Source organism: Acipenser ruthenus, chromosome 35 (assembly GCF_902713425.1).
Source record: "Acipenser ruthenus chromosome 35, fAciRut3.2 maternal haplotype, whole genome shotgun sequence".
NCBI lineage: Eukaryota > Metazoa > Chordata > Actinopteri > Acipenseriformes > Acipenseridae > Acipenser > Acipenser ruthenus.
The window spans coordinates 8,452,107-8,475,365 of NC_081223.1; the positions used below are offsets into that span (position 1 = coordinate 8,452,107).

Genomic DNA, 23,259 nt, shown 5'->3' on the forward strand with positions numbered 1-23,259 from the left:
AAATTGTAAAAATGGGTAATTGACTTGTGAATGTTAACATCAGAACTCGAGCTGTCATTCTCGTCCCCTCAATCTGGCGCAGGCAACACATCTGCCTGGATTCCTGCATGATATAAATGTGTTTCTTCATTTGCGCGGCCTGCTTTTTATTATTCATTGGGGTTTGTTTACTACATGCCTCCATAGCTGAGCCTTTAATCAGACAGTCCTTGTCGGTGACAGTCCAGTTTGTTCCGCACGTACTTCTGCCAAACTTAAATTCAAAGTACAATCTTCTGAATGGGTTATTATTATTATTATTATTATTATTATTATTATTATTATTATTATTATTATTATTTATTTTAATTAACGTACTGATTGAAAATTAGAGGACTAATATGAAAGAGGTGCGCGCATCAATTGCAGCTAATTAGCTCCCATTAGCACCTGAACCTCTTTATAAACCCATTGGGCTCTAAGGAACACCAAACTTAACTACTGACGGGTTTGTTTTTATTATTGTTTCTTTATAACGGTGAAAGAAGTTCACGGTTGGGGCTGCCTTGGATTTAATGATGCCGTGTTGTCTTAGATTTGGGTAATTGTTGATCTTTTCTCTACTTTTAGAAACGTTCATTTTATTGTGTGTTTCTCACTTGCGTGTTTTTTTTTCCAAAGCAGAATAACATTGCTGTTAGCAGTGTTAGTCACTGAAGTTTGGACGCAGAACCCCCCTCTAGGTACGATAACGGTCGCTTCTGCAGAGCTGTTCTTTCAGCTTCCTGTTTATTTGCCGGTTGTGTGTTTTTCATGTATCGTTGTCTTCTGCAGGCTCGGTGAGGACAGAATGTCAAGGGAGCGTTATGATGATGATGTTGGATAAGTCTTTTGTTGGAAAGTATTTTCGTATCATTGTGATTGGTGAGTGATCAATTTTCTTGAATGGAAAGCTTTTGATGTATGTTTTTGAAGCGTGTTGACTCGTAATTTAATAACCTGAATTAAGTACAGAGCACTCCTGCGCTGTATGGCATCAACCAGGCTTCGTTTTTTTTTTTTCAAATACAGGGTATGAAACTCTTGCGTTGGCTTTAAAAGCATGTTGCTGATCACACTAAATAGACCTGTGCTGCTACAACCTTAGTCAGATTTGTTGACTGCAAGTGTGCAGAATTAGAAATAATTTACTCTAAACCTATTGTTCCGAATGGGCGTATAACTCTACAAATATAAATAGTTTTTAAAAAAATTGCAAAAAGTAGATGGGACGGGGCGGTGGGGGTGTTCACGTTGTTATATCTCTACGTTGTTTGATCATGTGTACAGTTTCTTAAAAGGCCAACTTAATTTCTTTCCATAGACAATAAGGGGGCGCTTGTGTCCCTCTCTCCAAGACTGGCTGCACAGTGTGGATATAGCTTAACTGTTGACTTCTTTGGAAATGCCAAGTTCCTTGCTTCTGTGCTGAGCTGCTTTGCTCAGAACACAGTGAGTCATCATTTTATTTCTTGTAAACTTGTTTCTAATGGTGACATGCTGGGACTAACTTTAGCCTTTGTTTCCAGAATGATGAGACCTATAAACTGACAGTACAAATCAGTGTCTTCTCAAACAGTGCTATGACTTCAGCTTCCTCCTATGTTCAGAGCATGACATGCCGCTATTCTCCATGGGTGGAGAGGGAGATTCTGTGTGAAAGAAACTACATGGAGGTAAGGGCTATCAGGATGTGATAATGCTGTTCAGTATAACTTGTTGTGTTGTGTGGGTATTTTAATTGTCATTACAGAAGTGATTGTCATGACTAATGTGAATTCTCTTTAGGTTTCTGTGAGAAGAGGTGTGCCACTTATTGAGCCAAACTTTGTTCAAGATGATCCTGATTGGTCCCTTGCATACCCTGAGGTAGAATCATGTGACTTTGCATTTGCTTCATTCACATCCCCTTGGTCTTGCCTAATTGAGGTCTAATCTACTGTCTCATCTAGTTGAAGCAAAATCTAACGGCCCCCTTAACTTTAACCTGTCTCCCAAGAGGGTGGTCATATTGGAATTGTGTAACATTTAAGGCATTGGCTTTGTATACATATTCTGTGATTTGTTGTGGTAAAACATGATTGTGGTGAAGTTAACACTTTCTTGTCAGTGTGTAAGCTTTGTATTTCAACCACTTAGGTAGTGGCTTCATATGTGCAGGGTTACAAACCCTTCATGATATACCTTTTTGAAGTCTGTTGTATAGGAGCAATTAAGTATTGTCCTAAAGATTGGTACACGGATATTAAGGTCCAGTACAAATGAATGGCTACAAACTCTGCCTGTATCCGATCCAGACCACATGCTTTCACGTAGGCTCTTTCGTACGCAGTTGTATTTGAGGATTTACTCTGTTCCTTTAGAGACGTTTGATCATATAACGGTTTCAGTGATACATTGTCAAAATTTCACCCTTCAGTTTTAGTTCATGTTTTATTAAACAAGCCATCTGCTGTGACAAATCCTTTAGACTGGGGATGCTTTGTGTTCAAACTCCCTATTCTAATGGGGTTTTCTCTTTGCTAGGCAACTGCTGCTGACAACAGCATCTGGAAAATTGTGTTCCATCTCCCAGCAAATAGAAAGACAACCATGACTGTTGCTCAGGCCATGACAAATGGCTATGGCATAAACACTACACCAAGTCGAATTCTGGTTAGAGCTGCATACAACTCCACAGAAAGCCAGCCTCAGGTGGTAAGTAGTCTAGGCTTCATTGTTCTCTAGTACAGTATATCCAGACTATGAAGGTAGAAAAGTCTTGCTTTTGTTTTAGTAAAATTCCCCCTTCCCTCTAACAGATCCAAACTGTACCAATGGCTGTGCTAAGGTCAACCACCTTTTATAAGCAAAGATGGATGGTCATGATGGTGGACACTGCAGTTACATGTCCTACTGGTGAGTAAGCTTATTGAGGGTAATGGTGCTCAAGAACTGTTCTATGTTTTAAGTATGAATTTTCTATACCAAGTCTATGTTACTTTCTGTCAGATGGAACAGCCTTCACAGAACAGATGATTACATGGAATGTTTCCCGTGTTCTACCTCCTCTTGTTCCGACACCACAAATTACTTCCCTTGATGTTCAAATGGGAGTTGATGGTCGCAAGCTTGACCCTGCAACGATTCATAATAGAGATTATAAACTGGATGTCGGTCCCCAGCTAATCACTGTAAAAATTCCTGTGGGAGCTGATGGTGGATATTACAAGGTATGTAGAAGTTCAACAACTTCTAAATCCTTCTCATTTTAAAGCTTGCTTCCTAAGATGCTTCTGTGCTTTCAGAGCCATGTATTGGACAACACCTATGTGATCTCTTACTCTATTGAACCAATTGCTGGAGCATACCTGGCAAGATGGGCCTGAGAAGACCAAGTACACAGTACTTCATCCAATAACCACTCCTTTCATGCCTCGGCCTCCAGTTGTCACAAACGGTATGTAGAACTTGTCCACATGCAGTAAATCAAAGGGATTTGTTGCAGTGCTCCACTTCATAGCCTTCATTTAACTGCATGCTTTAATTTCAGACACTGTTCCTAAAGCCAGAGTGTTCAATGTGACCCTGGGGACATTCCTGCCTGATGTGGAGCTGGTCAAAATTATAGTTGGATCAGAGACGTTAACTGTGCCAGAAGCCAACCTAAAAGGTTACAATGTCCAGGAGCATGTCTTTCCCAATGGATCCAAGACCTACACTCTCCAGGTGCCATTTGAGGACCCCAATGTGAAGCAAAAGGTAACATCCCACCTGTTCAACCATCCAATTGCCCTTTGAAAACACTTGCTTCCTGTGGATGTGTTGCTTGCTGTCTGACTTTGGGTTTAATCCTACAAACCCATGTTTCTTTCAGGTAACTCCTCCAGATACCAGAACCTACATTCTGCCCCTGACCTACTTGCTGAATATAGTGCCAGAGAATACACCCTTTACTCATCCTGCTGTAGTCGAAGCCATTCTCAAAGACATCAGTAAGTGCCTGACTGTTTGGTCTACAATTACCCTTTTCTGACCAATCCAGTCCATTGCCCTGACAACTGCTCTTCCTCTTGCAGTTCTACCTATAGTAACTGGCTACTGTGATGGTGCTGCATTCTATACCATGGTAACATATGGTAACATGGGTCGCAACTGGGTTCCTTTTGTGGGCTCAAGAGAACTTGGTGGAAGTCTGCTTGCCCTGTACAAGTATAATGCCAATGCTACCAATTTCTGGATGACTGTGCCATACAATTCAGTTGATGCCACATATGAAGTAAGTGATGGAGCTTTAATGTGTTTTTAGTTGTCTTGGGTTCAACACATTACTGACCTGATGTATTGTCTCTGTAGGTGATCAGTTCTTCAGGCATCAGAAGCAGACTTGACTTGACCTTGAAGGATATTGGGACCATGGTTGTGGTGGCTGACTTCTCCCTGTCCTGCAGTTTCCCTACAAAGATGATTGGTAACTCTCCTGCAGACCAAGCATTCTTTAGAATAGCTGTTTTTGAGATTGGCCAAAGGATGCATGAAGTGGTATTGAAGCTATAATCTGTTTCCTTAACCTGGATCCAAATGCTGTGTTTCAGATTGCTTCACCAATGGAACTATGGCAGCTCTTGCTGTGAAAGTGGAATCTGTCCCCAGCTTGTCTCCAAGTCAACTAACTCTAAGGGATCCGAGTTGCCGGCCTCTTCAGTCTGATGCTATCAATGCAGTTTTCTACTTCAATGTCAACTCCTGTGGCACCACTAGAAGGGTTAGTATTGACACATTTAAAACCATATTTTGAGGAGGTTCAACATATTGACAAGTTGGCCACAACACCCATGGATCAATCTGGGGAGCCATGGTGACTGGTGTTTCCATCAGCTGAATTACTTGCATGAATTGTGTACATCTGAAGGATGCCACCTTTTGTATTGAACTGCTTGTCCAGTTGACAAAGGTGCTGCGACACATGACTCTTGGTTTATGGCATTGCATGTGCTGCCTATAGACCTTTTTGGGTCAATGGCAGTGAACTGGAAGGAGCGTACTAACTGGGGAAGATCCAGTGGTTAGTACGTAGGATGGGACTAAACTAGTACAAGAGTTGATACCAATTGCAGCTCAAGAGTCGCCAGCTGTGTATTCAAATGTATATTTGCATCAAATCCAAAATAACTGCTGTTGCCCTCCTAGAGGTTACTAAAACAATACCAAATTAGTCTAGCAGTTTCTGTAGACAGACTTGTGGTATCATACTAACTGTAACAAACATAAGGTCCCAAAAGTGTTCATAATCAATGCTTTTTATTTTTAAATTGTGAAATTGGTACAAAGTTAGTACACAGCTGGGGATGATCCCGAGTACCATATTAGCTAGTCTGCAACTTGGTATGCAGCTCCATACTAAATCTACAAGTTCATTGCAACCTGAGCCTTTTGTGATTCTCTTCCAGTTTGACAACAACCTCCTGACTTATGAGAATGAAGTGCTGTTCACATCTTACCGGTAAGGATTGCAATCAAAGTGAGTATCCTTTGTGGTTGAGCCTGAAACTCTCTTAACCCCATCTCCTCTTTCCAGGTTGAGAGTTGCCTGTCACTATCTGGTCAATGACACCAAGGTAGTACAGTTCTTGTACCAGAATAATCCTGCACCTGTAGTCCAGCCTGGCTTGGGGGACCTTGCAGTCAACATGCGGCTTGCATTGGGTAGGACTGGGCAATTGAAATAATATAGATGCTCTAGTGTGTTTCCACCTATAAAATTCTCCCTTGCATCTCTGCAGATTCAACCTACAATGACTTCTATGGCGCTCGGGATTACCCTGTTGTGAAGTACTTGCGAAGACCCTTGTATTTTGAGGTAGAGCTCCTGTACAGCAGGGATCCACAGGCTGAATTGTTTTTGGAGAACTGCTGGGCAACCTATTCTGCTGACAGGAATAGCTCTCCAAAGTGGGATGTTGTTGTGGACAGGTAAGATGCTGGAATATGATATTGCTGCTACAAAACCTAGGAAATGGAGTTGTGGCTGATGTGCTCCTGACCTACTTTCTCTTTCTAGTTGTGAGAACTCTGCAGATGAGTACTTGACCATCTTTCACCCAGTCTCCAGCAATGCAAGAGTGCTGTTCCCTTCCCATCTGAAGAGGTTTGAAGTGAAAATGTTTTCCTTCACAAGCGGCCAGGATGCACTGAAAGGACAGGTAAAGTGGAGTGTTGGGATGGGGATCTTGTACCACAATGCATGGTTTGGATTGCTTTGCAAGCAGTAAATAGTCGCTGTTCTCAAATCTTTGAGTTGGAATGAAAACATGTAACTGCACTTTTGCAAGAAACACTTATGATGCAATATATTTGTTTTTTTCAATTCAGTAATCCTCATTGGATGATGGTACTGCCTGATCTATTGATGCTAGTTTTGCTTGACAAGGTGTGCTGTCTTTCAGATTTACTTCCACTACGGTGTTGTGATATGTGATTCAACCCGGCCATCAGACAGCCTCTGTAGCAGACGGTGCATTCCAGGGAAACAGAGGCTTGGTAAGAGCTCTGTTTGAGAGGAGGGGACATTTTGCATGCTTTTGTCCATTTGTTTTGATGGACTCCTCCTAATTCCTCCTGTAGGTCGCAGTGCTGAAGGGATGGATGGTGGTGCAGTAAAGGTGTTTGTGTCTTCTGGCCCAATTGAGCTGAAGAGAGATGGATCCCTTCACTTTATGCCTAGAAGTGGTAATATGCATGATGTGAACACAATTGCAGTTCAAGTAAAGTATAACTCCTTCATTCCTCTAATTATTTCTTTCTTCTCTTGCAGCCCAATTCAATGTGTGGTCCCTTCTGGGAGCTGCAATGGGTGTGTGTTCAGTGGTTATCTTCATAGCTGGAGTTGTATCTTTCTGGAAACTGCCAAAAATTGTGTATTGATAAATAAAAAATCTTGCTTGTAAAAGCTTATTTTTTTTGTGCTTGACTAATTCTACACTTGATGTCAGAATGGCCATGTCAATGGGATTTCCTCCTCCTTGCTGTATCAAATGCTTTGATTTTCCCTGATCAGGCCATTCTCAATATGGTGTGTTACTCAAGGACCCTTCACTAATTCACTGTGTGAACCTGGGGGCAAAGACTTTCCTCCTCCATTGAGCTGTAACCCTATTTTTATATTGAACAGTAACAGGGCAATTACTATACCTTCAGATATTTAGCATGATAAAATTTAAGGAAGAAACCCCCCTTCATTTGTCCCTTTTATTAAATATGTATTAGGTAACAATTTTCATACATAAATTCTATTTCAGTATACAATTTAGTGTCATGAACCAGGCTTCAACAAGAAACAAACTAGAGCCATGCTTCACTGATTTAAGAATATATGTTTAACTGTTAATTATTTTGAAGCCTTGTGTGTAGAAATAGTAATGGAGGGGGGGGTTCATTTGAAAACAAAAGCTGGTGTAAAGTTAAAAGCTGTCCACCAAAGCCAGGCTTGTCCACTTTCCCTTAGGTTGGGCCCTTCTCCCTGACGGATTCTCTTGTCTTTTTTAAATTTACATTGTGGTGGCTTCATAAATGATTTTCCCACTTGTTGGTTTTTGTAGGCTAGGTATCCTCTACATTACGACTCATCATACAGTCACTGTGCTTCACATCACTCCCAGCTCTTAACTTCTAGAATAATTCCAGGTGTGTAAACTTCCCAATCTTCAGAATACAGTAAGCTTTTATTAACTTATATCCAATAATAAAACTAGTGGAAAATCCTTCCAATACAGCAATATGTTCCATACCAGGAACTCCTTTCAAAAGTAGAAACCAATTGTCTTCAGTTGAACTGTATTTGCTGCTGCTCCTCCTCACTGTGTCATCTGTGTTCTTTAGTGTTTACTTTCCACACTGAGTTCTATAGTTCATTAGCTATAAAGAAAACTACCACTTGAGGGTGCAGTGCATAGAAAAGGAGCACATACCAATCCATAAACCATAATAATTACACATACCTAAATAAACTAAAATAAGAATACATTCCTGTGACGAGATAAAGTGATCCTGTGCTGTAAGCCATCCTCCCAGCCGCCAGCGGGCTGTGAGCCAGCCTAGAAGGCCCCAACAGAGATGGTGTGACGTGGCAGTTATACCTTTGGGGCGGAAGTCCCGAAAGGACGGTCACCATCTTTGTTGAGGGCAACAACACGGAATGTCCTGTAATGTCCCAGAATTGGGAGGAGATTAAAATGCCAATTGCTGATTGGTGTTCTGCTGATTAGGGGGCGTTCCGCGGCACATAAAAAGGGGCCATGTTGTAGTAGTCGAGGGTGGTATCTGAAAGCACAAAGGAGTGTGGGAGAGGTACTGAGGGATAAAACCAAACAAATGCTCACTGACTTTTTTGACAGACATAAACAAACTAATTCAAAAGAGAGACAGCCAACCAGGAGGGTGGACACCAGAAAGGCAAGGACAGCCACCCACAGTCTGGATAATTTTACTTTGTTGTTTGTTTTGTCTCTCCACATTTCAGTTAGCGTTTCTCTTTTGTTTGGACATTTTCTTTTGTTTGTTGTCCTGATTACCACTGTTTGCAGACACTAATAAAGGAAAAGAAAACAACTTGTGTCATATCATACCATTGCCTGGACTTGATTATTTTTACACCTCCACCCAACTCTGCTATCCGTGACAATTCCTTTTTTTAATAATCAAAATTCCAGTTCAGCTCCTACATACGTTTTTGCAAAAGCAATTATTTTTGCTAACATTTCAGGTTCTAAAATCACTATTTCCAGCAGTGCAGTTCCTTCCTGTCTGTATTGGTCATACTTTAGGGCCCATGGGAAGCCTGTGGCAGGCATGCATTCTGGTTACCATGTGTCTCCTTGTTCATTGGGACAATTCAGGCTTTTCCAATTGCAATGCATTGTGGTACATTCTACACCTCTTGGTCACTGTTCACAGCAGGACTACACTTCCCACAATCTTTTGGCGTGTGAGTTGAAGAGCCTAAACTATCCCAGTGTGTTCTAGTGTGCATGAAGTCATATGGTAACTCTGCCTGTGAAGGCCTGTTTCAGAGTCCTGCCCCATGCAGTCTCCCTTATTTTGAAAGCTCAGTGCTGACAGGTATACATATTATAAAACACACACATGCAAAGAACAGAATTCTAGAAACAAACTTTATTATACAGTTCTGTGGGTGATCGTGTTCAAAAAAACTAAGTATATTAAGTATTAATCCAAATACATGCAAAATATAAAACATTAATATATCTCTTACATTTTTGCTTAGTGTAGTTTGTATTACTCCCGTTAGATAAAAAAAAAATCGAATACAGTGGCTAATGCAGCCTCCATCGTTCAGCCACAAAACGGTAAAACTGCAAACAAACTACAATTCCCAGAATCCCGTACCAGTTTCTGTAGTCCCATGTGTGATGCCGTAGGTCTGGCTGCCTCTGAGTTGTGATTACACAGGCATAATCTACTTATTAGATTCCTTCTTGCTTTGACATGCTACTTTCAATATGCAAGTTTAGGGTGAAATTATCAACACTCCTTATATATATACCTTGTTTTAGCATCACAAAAAAGTGCTACTTAACAACATGTTGTTCTCTTCATGTTTGAGTGTGTGAGTTATTGGAACTGAATTCACTACACTGGAAACCCCGTGTGTAGTACGGGGGGTGTAATGTGTTTATATTATACAGAGGACGGAGAGTTTGATGCGAGACTCGATCAGACACAGGCACATTCATATTATTAAACCTGCTACCTGCCTGACTCTCCGGCGCCGTCACTCTGAGTGCTCTTTGAAACACACTGAGTTCGTATTTATATTCATGTTGGGTTAATCAGAGATGACTATCGGCGGACCGTCTGTAGTACTACCGGAGATTTTAATTGCACAGTTTGTACCGCTCTGTGCAGCGCCGTCCCGTTTGTAACACGGTACGTGAACTGCAGTCTGCTAAACAAAACATCACAACAGCAGCAGCAGCGCCATCTACTGGACAAAACCCAGACATGCACGTTGAAACAATGATCCAGTCCAATATCTACAAAGACTAAACAAGAAGCTATTAGCGAAGCCCCGAAAAAGAAAATATTATACAAAACGGTTTAAAATCAAATGTTTTAGATATTCGGGTTGGATTCCTCGGAAGCCAGCGGAACTCCAGCGTTTCTCTGACAACCACTGATAACCACTCCCGTGATGATCGGCGCTGCCATGACAACCCGTGACATCACCCGCACAACAAGTTACAACACGTCGAGTCATTTTTTGTAGCACAGTATTAACGTGTTATTGTTTTCACAAAATAACATCAATAAGATCATCAGATCACCTGCTAGTGTGTACTAAACAAAACCTCAAATATCAGTGAATTGATACAGAGACAAGCCGTGACACCAGCAAGGGGTTACAATGAAATTAATAAATAAATTACGACATGAAACAAAAATACATGTGGGTGTATTTTAATCAAAAATCCATGCATCCACAATTCTGATTATAATGTCAGAGCTAATTCTTTACAAATGATCAATTTCTATATTTCTCGGAGTGCTAATGTGGTGTTATACTTTAACATATTAATGGATTTTAGAAATCATCTATGCTAGTCTGCCGCTCAAACAGTTTTAAATATAATTTAGATTTAAATGGCAGGTAGTATATAAATCAATTTCTAAAACAGGTCGCATTTTGTAATTTAAATAGGCCTACGTATGAGCTACCAAAACGTATTTTTGTTTCATGTCGTTATTAATGTATTTACTTATTTATTTGGTTAAACTTTAATCCAGCCTTACATTTGAACTTCTAGTATGAATTACTGACGAGTAATATTTGTGATTTGATTACTCTAGCAGATGAACTGATAATGTATGGATGTTATTTTGTGAAAACAATACAATATGAAAAAAATAAATACTACAACATTTAATAAATAAATAAATAAATTATACACCAAACTGTAGCACATTTCTTTAGTCTTAATATCATAACAAATATACTTATTATAAATACATATCACCTTTTATTTGTTGGAAAACGGTCTGGAACTTCTAGTAAAGTATTTTTTTTAATACAGTGTTATTTGAGTTAAAATATTGTTTTCTTCAAAATTAAAATGCCAGCAACGGTGTGTTAATTTAACGAAGCGCCTAACGCCGCTCGGAACGTTCGCATTTTTAAATCCTAACGGTCTCTGCTCAGCTGAGTGGAATGTTCACGAGCCGGTTGCCTAGCAGCGTCTCCCCCGCCTTCTCTGCCCCGCCCTCTCGCCCTCTCTCGTTGCTCCAGCTAGGAGTTCAAATTTAACTTCGTTATATCTGTGCAATTCTTTCCTAATTTTTACAAATTAGCTTATTAGGGGCTTCGTGTTTTTAAAATGGTTCAGGTGCAGTCCGGGCAGACTGACTGCATCATTACAGTCTACCGCACTGCGCTCAGCTTTGTGTGGCGGCTGATACACAAAATAATGAACGACTGTTAAATAAATCACATGTATTGCTTTTTAATGCTAAATATGTATTTGGTATTCTAAGTATTATCTACAATGAATAATTCAGCTGTATTCATATTCATAATGTAATACAGTATTACGACAGGGTCCAGTATTAGAAATAAATAAACACGCTTTAAGAGAAACAGCAGTGATGTTTATTGACCATTCCCATACATTCTCTATATGTTTCTACATTGTGGTTGCACAGGGACAAGGGACTCAGTGATGTTAAAAAAAGAAAATAGAGACCACAATTAACCAATATAGAAAGGAAGGGGGGAGAAATGTATTGCCTGTGTGCAGTACCTTACACTTTTCTCTATTAAATGTCATTTGAAATGTGTCTGCCCAGTTCTGAATGCTGTCTAGATCACTTTGAATGTCCTCTGCTGCTGCAACAGTGTTTGCCACTCCTCCTATTTGGAACTGCAAACACAAGTCAAAAAGGAAGTTAGAAAGGCCAAGAGAGATAGATATAAATGAACATTGCTAAGGGGGCTAAAACCAATTCCAAAATGTTTTTCCGATATTATAACAGCAAGAGAACATTCAAAGAGGAGGTTAAATGTCTAAGAGATACAAATGGCAAAATCATAGATGAAAAAATTAAAAATAGCAAATATATTAAATGATTACTTTCATAAGTTTTTACAAAGGAGGATACGGACAACATGCCCCACATGTCAACCTGTTCCTATCCAGTTTTAAATAACTTTAGCATAACAGAGGCAGAAGTGTTAAAGGGACTAAGAGCTCTTAAAATAAACAAATCCCCTGGGCCGGATGAGATCCTCCCAATAGTACTCAAAGAAATGAAAGAAGTTATTTACAAACTGCTAACCGAGATCATGCAACAGTCTCTTGACACAGGGGTTGTACCGACAGACTGGAAAATTGCAAACGTAATACCGATCCACAAAAAGGGAGACAAAACCGAGCCAGGTAACTACAGACCAATAAGCCTGACTTCTATTATATGTAAACTTATGGAAACTGTAATAAGATCCAAAATGGAAAATTACCTATATGGTAAAAGTATCCTGGGAGACAGTCAGCATGGTTTTAGGAAAGGGAGATCGTGTCTAACTAACCTGCTTGACTTTTTTTGAGGATGCAACATCGACAATGGATAATTGCAAAGCATATGGCATGGTTTATTTAGATTTTCAGAAAGCTTTTGACAAAGTCCTGCTAAAAGATTAATTCTCAAATTGAATGCAGGTGGGATTCAAGGAAATGCATGCACATGGATTAGGGAGTGGTTAACATGTAGAAAACAGATTAGAGGAGAAAACTCAAAATGGAGCGAGGTAACCAGTGGTGTACCACAGGGATCAGTATTAGGTCCTCTGCTATTCGTAATCTACACTAAGGATTTAGATTCTGGTATAGTAAGCAAGCTTGTTATTTACAACAACACAAAAATAGGAGAAGTGGCAAACACTGTTGCAGCAGCAAAGGTCATTCAAAATGATCTAGACAGCATTCAGAACTGGGCAAACACATGGCAACTGACATTTAATACAGAAAAGTGTAAGGTACTGCACGCAGGCAATAAAAATGTGCATTATAAATATCATAATATGACACCTATTGAAACAGAAGTGCAGCGCTTAGAACACATATACAAATAGAACTAATCCACTCTTCTATTAAACTGTGAACTTAGTGTTTGATTGAATCCATCTCTGTGTTTGTATAGCCTGGAAGCAGGCATCAGTGCCTTGCATAGCTGACACACTGCCATAATTCACACTGACCACAAGAGGGAGCCAGAGCACCACTGCTGTTTATAATGTATTAACACAGTAATAAGACAATTGACATAGGCATCAGTTACCTCCCCAGTCAGCCCAGTTCTCCCATTGTTAACACAAACCTCCTCACATCCAGTCATCTAAACACTACAGTGTGGTCTGTGTCTGTATATGAGCAATACTGAAATTGAAGAAGGAATTTATGAAAAATACCAAGGAGTTTATGTTGACTCAGAAATGTCGTCATCTAGACAATGTGGGGAAGCTATAAAAAAGGCCAACAAGATGCTCGGATATATTGTGAGAAGTGTTGAATTTAAATCAAGGGAAGTATTGTTGAAACTTTACAATGCATTAGTAAGACCTCACCTTGAATATTGTGTTCATTTCTGGTCACCACATTACAAAAAGGATATTGCTGCTCTAGAAAGAGTGCAAAGAAGAGTGACCAAAATTATCCCGGGTTTAAAAGGCATGTTGTATGCAGACAGGCCAAAAGAATTTAATCTATTCAGTCTTGAACAAAGAAGACTACGCGGCGATCTGATTCAAGCATTAAAAATCCTAAAAGGTATTGACAATGTCGACCAAAGGGACTTTTTCGGCCTGAAAAAAGAAACAAGGACCAAGGGTCACACGTGGAGATTAGATAAAGAAGCATTCAGAACAGAAAATAGGAGGCACTTTTTTACACAGAGAAGTGTGAGGGTCTGGAACCAACTCCCCAGTAATATTTTTGAAGCTGACACCCTGGGATCCTTCAAGAAGCTGCTTGATGAGATTCTGGGATCAATACGCTACTAACAACTAAATAAGCAAGATGGGCCGAATGGCCTCCTCTTGTTTGTAAACTTTCTTATGTTCTAGAAGCGGGAGTATTTAAATGCTGTCCGAATGCTCACTGACATTAATCGATAAACTTGACCTTGTTATAATACAAGTTAATACAGACAGCACAGTGAGTCTTTAGAGCAAGGTCAATTCTAGCACATCATGATAATACAATACACCCATTTGTGATTTGTTTCCCCAAAGTTGGAGAGTAATTCATTAGTAGAAGTGAAAGATGAGAGATGGTCCAGGTTCAATAACCAGTTTAATGTAGGGAGCACACAGTAAAGTAAAAGCAGGGTTTGCCATAATGCCTCCAGCATCTCATCATGCCTCTTGGTTTACCCACAATATGCAAGTAACAATTACCTGGGAAAGAGCAGCGTGCTTCTGAACGGCTAAACCGATGACATTATAGAAACAATCAGGCACTTTCTCCTTTACTAAATATGCAGAAGAAAGAAGAAATACATGAATCCTCCCTTGCCTGTTAAGAGTTCTTTGTTGTCAATAAAGAGTGCTTTTTGAATGATTTCAGTGGTGGCAGTTTGACAAGAATACATGTCATGTGAAATAAACCAGTCCAAAACGAGACATTGATGCTAATAGTTTTATTGCTTAAAAAGCTTTACAGAAAGAGACAGGCTTTTACCCAGTTTCATGTAACAGCAGATAGTGTTGTTTTGGCAGGACAGCATTTATACTGGTCAACAGTTGGAGCATTTGTTGTCATGAATGCAAATAAAGAGATTTTTAAATAATTGAGAGATGAAGAAAATCTCTATATAAACACAATGTTTTTGTCAGTCTGTGAACAAGGCCTGTCACGGGTCACTTGTGACATCACAGGGTGGCTGTGAGGAGCTGGGAGAAGAAAGGAGTCTACTGGTCAAACCTGACTCGGTGCAGTGATTATGAGCTGGGGCAAATCAATCAAGCACGCTCTCCAAGTAACGCTTTGTATATGTGCCCATGTGGAGTTGTATTTCTATTCAAACATGTGTGAGCATGTGATCTCACTGAGAATCTGAGACTACATGTTAAATAAGGACACCTTTCCATACTTTCCATATTATATATCCTTGAAGAGATTGACCAAATGCACAACAGGGAGCAGCTGTTTTAAACAAACTGGGAATGGCCTGATAGAAATAAGTATGGGTGCTGTAGCTGTGTGTTTGGAGAGGGACCACAACAGAAAGGTTACAGCCATGCTACAAAAGAAGGTTGCTGGTGTGTTTAAGCTTTGCTTGCAGGTCTGCTGTCAGGTAAACTCCAGCACTGTGATCACTGGGCGCTGCTGCAGCTCAGTAGTGCTGGCATCGCCTGCAGCGGTAGGTAAGCCAGTCTAAAACCAATTGAAGACATTATCAGCAACCTGGGCAGAAAAGCTATTGTTTTGATCCATACCCTACAGAGCATTGCACAGCTAGGTAATGAGATTGTGGGGTGGTAATGGTCAGCATTGTCTAATAATATAGGCAATCAGTGTCACACTGAGCTGCAGAATTGAACTCCCTCCCATGTGTAGACAGCATCCTCCACACTCTTTGTATTGCACTCCTTTGAATTACAAATTTGAAAAAAAAGCTTTGTGTAATTTAGCATGCAATTTCACAATCCCAAAGGGTATGGAATCAACTGCTAAACTGTGGAGCCACCACAACCTCTCAATACAATCCTATCAATAAAAAACACGGAAACCCTCTATACTAGTTCAAATGCCAAACATGCTTCTGAGGTTTTATTCAGAGCAATCCTAGATCAAAGCTCCTCTGTTTTGTCCCCTGCTTTTATATTTTGTTTCACTGAAATGACAAAAGTTCCACATGAGATTGAGGTCAGTGGACCCTTCTTCTCAACTCAAAGCCAACCCTGACATAATGACCTCCCACAGAGAACTACTGTACGCACACCATAAAACAGCAGCAATCCCATTCATCAGATCTCCTGGGATTATTTGTGGAGTTGGTTACTCCGGCATGAGATCACACACATGTAATAAGTTTAAGTATACATTTTAGGATTGCAGGAGACAGGTTAGACTTTCCTCTTTCCAATAAGTTACGAATGACCTCAATCGATCAATAGTTGGAGACAATGCAGTAGAAAGATGAATCATAAACTCATCTTGATATTTCCAGTTGAAGGATTATGATGGATGGCATCTGTTATAAAACTTATTCCAACAATTCTGTGTCTCTCTTGGAGTTCCATCCATATTTGACCTGGTCGACCTCATGTTCTAAACTGATATGGAATGACACTTGGTGTTCTATTTCAAATTGTTCTAATATATCCCTCAACCAATGTATACAGAAATAATAAGGCATACTCACAGCGAGTGCAGCGGTACCCATGATGGTAGTAGAAATAGTAGTGATAGTGATGAGCTACACAAAAAAAGAAAAGATAATTAGGAACAGTCTATTTTTAACACAGAGCTTCTTAAACCCACTGCCTTCCACACTGTAGCCCAGAACTCAACCCCCTGAGCTACTCAGGGACAGTGGCCCAGTGGTTAAAGAAAAGGGCTTGATACCAGGAGGTTCACATCCCGGCTCAGCCACTCACTCACTGTGTGTGACCCTGAGCAAGTCAAAACGTAAAACTGGAGTCCTATTGTAAGTGACTGCAGCAGCAGTTGTTGATGCATAGTACACCCCCTAGTCTCGAAGGCACTTTGGAGAAAAGCAACTGCTAAAAGACTAATGAATAAAAAAGTAATACTCAGATCCACAAGCATGCACATTGCCTTCCACTGTGCAAGGCAACACTTTCTCTAAACACTGAGCTATCAAACCCACTAACTCCTATACTACAGCCCAGCACTAACCACTATACTGCTCAAACCCACTACCTTCCACACTGCAGCTCTGCACTCTAGTCACTGTGTCACTGAAGCCTCTCAGCAAAGCTACACTGATAAACAATTCATGCCCTGATTGAAAATAATAAATAAAACCCACTGATTGCTGCATAAAATAAAGTAGAATCCATTTACTTACCATAGTAGCATCTGTACCTTACTGTGAAAGATACAAGTGATATATTGAGTTCAGTCCATTTGAAGTCACTGCAGTGGCTGCTTTATACAAGAATGGGGCCTCAGTAGCGTATTAGAGAGCTATATATTTCAAAGGAGTGTCTCTCTATTTGTACATTTCTATTATTGGCAAAATCCAAAGACAGGGCTCCTTCTTTATATCCCCTCCCAGAGTATACAGAACACCTCACTATGTGAGTATGTATTAAATAAAGATGGCATTTCATATTAAGAGCAGCTAATTCATACTATTATACAATAATACCCCATTCCATATTCTCAACATCAGCTGTAGGAGGCCCCATTGTTAACATGTATTCATTTCTTGTGACGCGCACAGTACATGTGTATTGTATTGTGGTGTACAGTCACATTTTTATTAAAATATCAGATGCTATAATCTGGAAATGAAATAAACATACACCATTAAATACAATTTAAAAATATATATACAATTCATTTCTACATATTAATGTACCATAATAAAATAAAATACTTACAACAGTAAGCTGTTCCAAAGAAAAAGAAAAACAGAAACAGTGGTTATTGGATTTAATAGTTCACTTTATATTCATGTTTGAGTTCCATTTACTGGAATGTCTTCAATCAATTGACCTTCAGTCTACAATCCATGCAGTTCACCCAAACCAGGAGCCAGCTCCAGAGAGACACACACTTACTTCTGTAGTATCTTTTGGACAGGGCATCCTTCTTCACTACCATGGACTGTGTCAGGACCACTTCAGAATCCACTTCAGGAGACAGAAAGCATGTGAAGATCATTAAACAAACAGTAGGTTGCATCCCTTCTATTTAAACACAGACCATGTTGAGGAACTCTCCAAATTTGGATTAGGATTTCAATGTACATTAAAGAATATTGCTGAACAGTAAGGAGCTTCAGATTTCATTTTGTTAGAGTGTGTGTTACAATGTTTTCACCTGAGTTCAGGAGCTGCTCTTCAGTTCTAGTTGCCTGTCTTAGATATATGTACATAATGTAGGCTGGATCAGTCAAAGTGTCTTTATAGAAGAGCCAGTGACTGGATCACGCTTCCTTCTGCTTTCAATTCACTGCTATGCACTAGATGGTGATGGCACTTACTAACAGAAAGATATTTCAGTCTGCATTACATATGAAAAGAATCACACAGAACAATCGCACAAAACAACTGTGGTCAACTATGAAAGGCGCTATATAAAATAAACATTGATTGATAAAAAGGTAAGGGAACAGGACAACCTTTTAGTCAAGTTATTATATCTCAGTTGGGTGATCCTTCTTACTGACATTTAAGGTGATCAATTAATACAATACGTCTTATTAAAGGTGCTGCATCAACACATTTAAATGCACATGTTAAATGCAAACAGGTGAAATATTTTCAAAGTGTATATCCCTCAAGCTTTGTGTTTTCCTCTTCTGCTTCAGTGTAACAGACAGACGGGCAGACAGACAGACAGACAGACAGACAGGCAGGCAGAAACACACTCAACAGAAGAAGCTATAGGCCATCTGTACTCACTGTCAGCTCTTTTCTCCATCATATTGTCTCCTATCAGGTAAAACAGAAATAGGTTTATACAGTTAGAAGTACATTAGGAAACAGATCTGGGCACTTTGTGTTAGTGCCAGTAGAGAAACAGCAGCTAAATGTGCTCAGATTCACTGGGGTTTGGCCTTAAGTCTATCATCTGTAATTCACAATGTGTTCCTCTTGAAGGTTTAACGTTGTACCCACACACTACCCAGACGTGCTTTTCAAAGGACTCACCCAACTCCCGCTCTCCTTTGAGTCCATCACTGTCCAGCTCAGCATCACTGTCGCCTGAATCCTCTGCCTCTGGAACAGGGAGAAGAGAGCTTCATGAAGCAATGAAGGATTCCCTCGACTGCAGTGCACAGCTTCATAGGACACTCAACACAGGGAGGCAGAGAGTTCCCCATTACATTGCAATGCAGAGCTGTGAGGTTTAACCAGGAGATTTCTGGATATACAGTAGCCCTTGATGTTATGCATGATTAGCGATGATTAGTCAGGTTGAGTTTCTAAACAAATTGTGTGGTCTGTGCAGGACTGTGCTTTTTTGTCATTGCTTAACTTAAATCCTGCAAATAAGAAACTTTCTTTCTTTCTTTCTTTCTTTCTTTCTTTCTTTCTTTCTTTCTTTGTTTGTTTCTTTCTCTCTTTCTTTCTCTCTATTTTTTTCTCTCTTTCTCTCTTTCTTTCTTTGTTTGTTTCTTTCTCTCTTTTTTTCTTTCTCTCTCTTTCTTTCTTTCTCTTCTTTCTTTCTTTCTTTCTTTCTTTCTTTCTTTCTTTCTCTCTCTTTCTTTCTTTCTTTGTTTGTTTCTTTCTCTCTTTCTCTCTCTTTTGCTCTTTCTTTCTCTCTCTTTCTTTCTCTCTTTCTTTCTTTGTTTGTTTCTTTCTCTCTTTCTCTCTCTTGCTCTTTCTTTCTCTCTCTTTCTTTCTTTCTTTTTTCTCTCTTTCTTTCTTTCTCTCTTTCTTTCTCTCTTTCTTTCTCTCTTTCTTTCTTTGTTTGTTTCTTTCTTTCTCTCTCTTTTGCTCTTTCTTTCTTTCTCTCTTTCTTTCTCTTTCTTTCTTTCTTTCTTTCTTTCTCTTTCTTTCTTTCTTTCTTTCTTTCTCTTTCTTTCTTTCTTTCTCTCTCTTTCTTTTTTTCTCTCTTTCTTTCTTTCTCTCTTTCTTTCTCTCTTTCTTTCTTTCTTTCTTTCTCTCTCTTTCTTTCTCTCTCTCTCTTTTGCTCTTTCTTTCTTTCTTTCTCTCTTTCTTTCTTTCTTTTTTTCTCTTTCTTTCTCTTTCTTTCTTTCTTTCTCTCTTTCTTTTTCTCTTTTGCTCTTTCTTTCTTTCTTTCTTTTTTTCTCTCTCTTTCTTTCTTTCTTTCTCTCTCTTTTGCTCTTTCTTTCTTTCTTTCTTTCTTTCATTCTTTCATTCCTTACCCAGCGGAATGGCCTCCAGGAGCGTGATTGGACACCGCTGATCTCACAGCATTCTCAAGAGACGTGGCAGCGGCAGCACATCTAGCAGGTGCCTCAGGAGCAAGCACAGTGATGTCCTTGTTGACATAATGGTTGGGCAGCTCCCCTTGGTTAAAATATGAATCTCAAGCACACTGCTGGTGTTCAGTACCAGGTTCTGCAGGATGAACAGGCAGCTCAATGCTGCTTGTTTTGTAGGATTACCTCTAAATCCCAGTTCACATTCAGATGGAGAGTCACCACACAGGTTGGATCCCAGCTTCTTGTTCTCCTCAAGTGTACAGACATGATTTTCATGAGGAAGTTCCTCTGCGATGGGGACACATTCCTGCTCTATGAATTCCTCTTTAATAGGAACACATTCCTGTTGAGGGACCTCTTCATCTTTAACACATGCCAGCTTTGTAACCTGCATTAGACTTGCACACCACTCCTGCTTCTATCTTTGGCCCTTCCTGTGCTTCAGATTCAGGGATAGCGTGGCTCTCTTTGGGATCTGTGGGAAACAAAACTGTATACAATTAGATCTCTTACTTACCAGCTAGGTTTGTTAGTTGCTTTGATCAGGGATTTAAAGTTACTGTTCCTCAGTTATTTCATATAGGGGTGAGCCGGTATAATAGTTTGGTGGTTTAGGTACATGATGGCATTGATACCATTCCTGTTATTCTACATTGCAATTATCGGTTAACGCTGTGTTTGTGTTCCTATGAACAAAGTGAAGGAAAAGGCATTTTCATATGAACATCTTTTTATTCTACGTCCTGTACAAGACTCAGTGCTGCTGGTCTTTCTCACCTCCTGTAGCCTCACACTGGAGCATTGCATCCACTTCTACCTCCCTGTCAATCACCATCATGACTGCCGTTCTGCCTTTGCATTGTTCTAATGCAAACATCCATTTCTCTACTGCAAACATGCTTAGAAACCAAGCCTGGAGACTTGCAGTCTTAGCAAAGTGTCTGAGGAATGTCTTTTTGTTACCTGATCCTGTATTGTGAGAACGGTTTTGAAGGAAACGGTCAACGCAGAATACAAGTTTCAATGTGTCAAATACAATGAGCAGACAAGCGACTGCAGCAGGATAACCTGCTTATTCTCAAAGCAGTTTCACTTAAACAGGTGATTTACACAACTCAAACTTTTTCAAGTGCCGCAATATGTTTTTTGTACAAACTCCACCTGTGTAATAATCATTAAGCAGAACATTGGAAGCTTACTTGAGCAACATCACATGACCTGTAGATATAAATCCAATAACATCCCTTGTAGTATTAAAATACATTTGTAATGGTGTGGCTCTCCCTATTGTATGTATCCTGTGCAAACTCATCTCTGCTCTTAAATAATAACCTGGATTAGTAAATGTTTATAAGCAATATGAGCGATCGTTTCCTAATTCTGCTTACCATCAGCTGAACAAAGTACTTTATTTAGAGACTCAATCTAGAGACTCAATAAAATGATACAATTCAGTTGACACCTTACTGTGTTGTATTTACTTCCTCCAACTTCAACCCTTAATTGAACTTGTGGAACCACTCGGGTCCAAAATCTTACAGCGGATTGGTGCAGGCAGGGTGCTGCTGCTGCCCCCTTTATTCACACAGTGAGGTCTGGAAAGATCGTGTAAATGTGTGTGTGTGGAACAAGAAGGAAACAGGACTAAAGCACAAGAACGAGCAGCGAATGAGCCGCGACTGTACCAAAGACAAACTCAACAGCACTGGAGCGGAATACAATGAAACCATTTATCTAACAATAGATTCGCAGTCAAACAGTTCAATCAAACACTGAAACCCGATGTGCTGCTGCCTGTATGTTGATATTAAATCACAAATCATTATTCTAACCCTCTGCAATATGGTCTGTGACTGTCTCAGTGGGACTCTATACAAGACATCACTTTACCAGAAGGATACCATTGAAGGCTCTTAAATTAGACTGGCTAAGATTTACCAATCTAGTACTTTATTAATTTCTAGACTACCTATTTAAATATATAAAATAATACAATGTCTTGATTAGACTCCTTATAGCCAATATTAGGACAGAACTGTGTTATTAACAACGCTTATAATAATCAAACACTTTAAAACGTGTCCGAAGAGAAATTCTAACCAAGATCTTTCCAACAGAAGGTAGTTTAAGGTGCTGGATTGACCAAGCAATACCACACAATAAAATCAATCTTACCTTGAAATATTAAAGGCTGTTTAATGTCTGCATCTGCAGCGTTTATACACGCTCGCACAGCTTTCAGCTCGTTCTCTGATATTTCCAATCTCAGCTTCAGACTTTCATTCTCTTTCTCCTTTTTGTTACATTTCCACTCTGAATTCAGTGAATTTGCTGACGACAGCTTTAGTAATCGCGCACAAGACGGTGTGTAGAGCCGCTTTCACTGCGTGCTCGATGGTAGAGGCGAGCTCGTCTTGAAAGAGCGACACGGACACGCTGACGCGTCCATCTTCACTGGTTTGAGTTTCACACTGGTCTAGCGGAATCCTCTTTTCAAACAGAAACACCGGCTGCGGTTTGTATTTAGTAATATTTATTTTTTACTGTAGCCTTCCCATTCAAATATATTCATCACTTCTTCTGGTGTGATAAAGAAAGAACACAAACAACATGCTTTGCAAGGAGTAACTTTACTTTGGTCTTTCAGAATCGCGCAGAGCTCTGCTGGAGCTTCAACGCGTTTGTTTCTCAGTAAATCATCTCATTGAAAAGCTCGACTTGTCTGTAGCTGCGACTGACGCGCTCCGCTCTGTGTGTGAAATTCAACACAGAAAAGGGATGCTTTCCTTTTCACGGAACTCCGTGCAGGTAATAAACAAACACAAAAATCACTAATTATTAGAAAACATTTCATCCCAGCCTAAATACTTTAAACAGCAGGAGACAGCGTGTTGTAAAATCATCACTGACTGCAGCAACCTCTCCACACATGAACAAAACAAACCTCTCTATTTCCTGTACTGAAATGAAAGCGTCACCAGCAGAAGGCGGGTCTGGTTGGAACCATCGCGTATTATTGGCTGTAGAAGCACTCTATCCCCAGCATGTGAGCCTGATTGGCTGTAGAAACACTCTATCCCCAGCATGTGAGCCTGATTGGCTGTA

At 39.9% G+C, this 23,259-nt stretch overlaps 2 protein-coding genes and 1 long non-coding RNA gene across 4 annotated transcripts; 2 read left to right on the top strand and 1 right to left on the bottom strand.

Moving 5' to 3' along the window:
• The first annotated feature begins 458 nt into the window (after window positions 1-458).
• LOC131705099 (uncharacterized) lies at window positions 459-4,272 on the top strand. Of its 2 annotated transcripts, none has more exons than XM_059007311.1 (13): window positions 459-580; window positions 661-722; window positions 814-903; window positions 1,343-1,470; window positions 1,548-1,694; window positions 1,807-1,887; window positions 2,545-2,715; window positions 2,820-2,916; window positions 3,010-3,230; window positions 3,306-3,457; window positions 3,551-3,759; window positions 3,875-3,992; window positions 4,077-4,272. In XM_059007311.1, the coding sequence occupies exons 1-10, from the start codon at window positions 555-557 to the stop codon at window positions 3,384-3,386; spliced, it is 1,104 nt and encodes a 367-aa protein (XP_058863294.1). In that variant the 5' UTR covers window positions 459-554; the 3' UTR covers window positions 3,387-3,457; window positions 3,551-3,759; window positions 3,875-3,992; window positions 4,077-4,272. The 2 variants fall into 2 exon arrangements, with proteins under 2 accessions (XP_058863294.1, XP_058863295.1); XM_059007312.1 differs by having other exon boundaries at window positions 664-722.
• An 87-nt stretch (window positions 4,273-4,359) lies between these two features.
• On the top strand, window positions 4,360-11,303 carry LOC131705167 (zona pellucida sperm-binding protein 4-like). Its single transcript, XM_059007414.1, has 6 exons — window positions 4,360-4,468; window positions 4,593-4,762; window positions 5,448-5,500; window positions 5,576-5,703; window positions 5,781-5,964; window positions 11,300-11,303. Exons 1-6 carry the CDS (start codon window positions 4,414-4,416, stop codon window positions 11,301-11,303), a joined length of 594 nt encoding a protein of 197 aa, XP_058863397.1. The 5' UTR covers window positions 4,360-4,413.
• A 6,315-nt stretch (window positions 11,304-17,618) lies between these two features.
• LOC131705100 (uncharacterized) lies at window positions 17,619-23,064 on the bottom strand. Its single transcript, XR_009310187.1, has 5 exons — window positions 22,330-23,064; window positions 20,095-20,629; window positions 18,914-18,982; window positions 18,665-18,694; window positions 17,619-17,890 (listed from the first exon to the last, which is right to left on the bottom strand). It is a non-coding gene; the product is annotated as an uncharacterized LOC131705100 (long non-coding RNA).
• Between the last annotated feature and the right edge of the window lie 195 nt (window positions 23,065-23,259).

Coding starts and splice junctions, on each gene's coding strand:
- LOC131705099 (XM_059007311.1), top strand. CDS start 555: ATGATGCCGTGTTGTCTTAGATTTGG. Junction 1,471..1,547: donor GCTGCTTTGCTCAGAACACA/GTGAGTCATCAT, acceptor CTTTGTTTCCAG/AATGATGAGACCTATAAACT. Junction 1,695..1,806: donor GTGAAAGAAACTACATGGAG/GTAAGGGCTATC, acceptor AATTCTCTTTAG/GTTTCTGTGAGAAGAGGTGT.
- LOC131705167 (XM_059007414.1), top strand. CDS start 4,414: ATGGTTGTGGTGGCTGACTTCTCCCTGTCCTGCAGTTTCCCTACAAAG. Junction 4,469..4,592: donor TTTCCCTACAAAGATGATTG/GTAACTCTCCTG, acceptor GCTGTGTTTCAG/ATTGCTTCACCAATGGAACT. Junction 5,704..5,780: donor CAACATGCGGCTTGCATTGG/GTAGGACTGGGC, acceptor GCATCTCTGCAG/ATTCAACCTACAATGACTTC.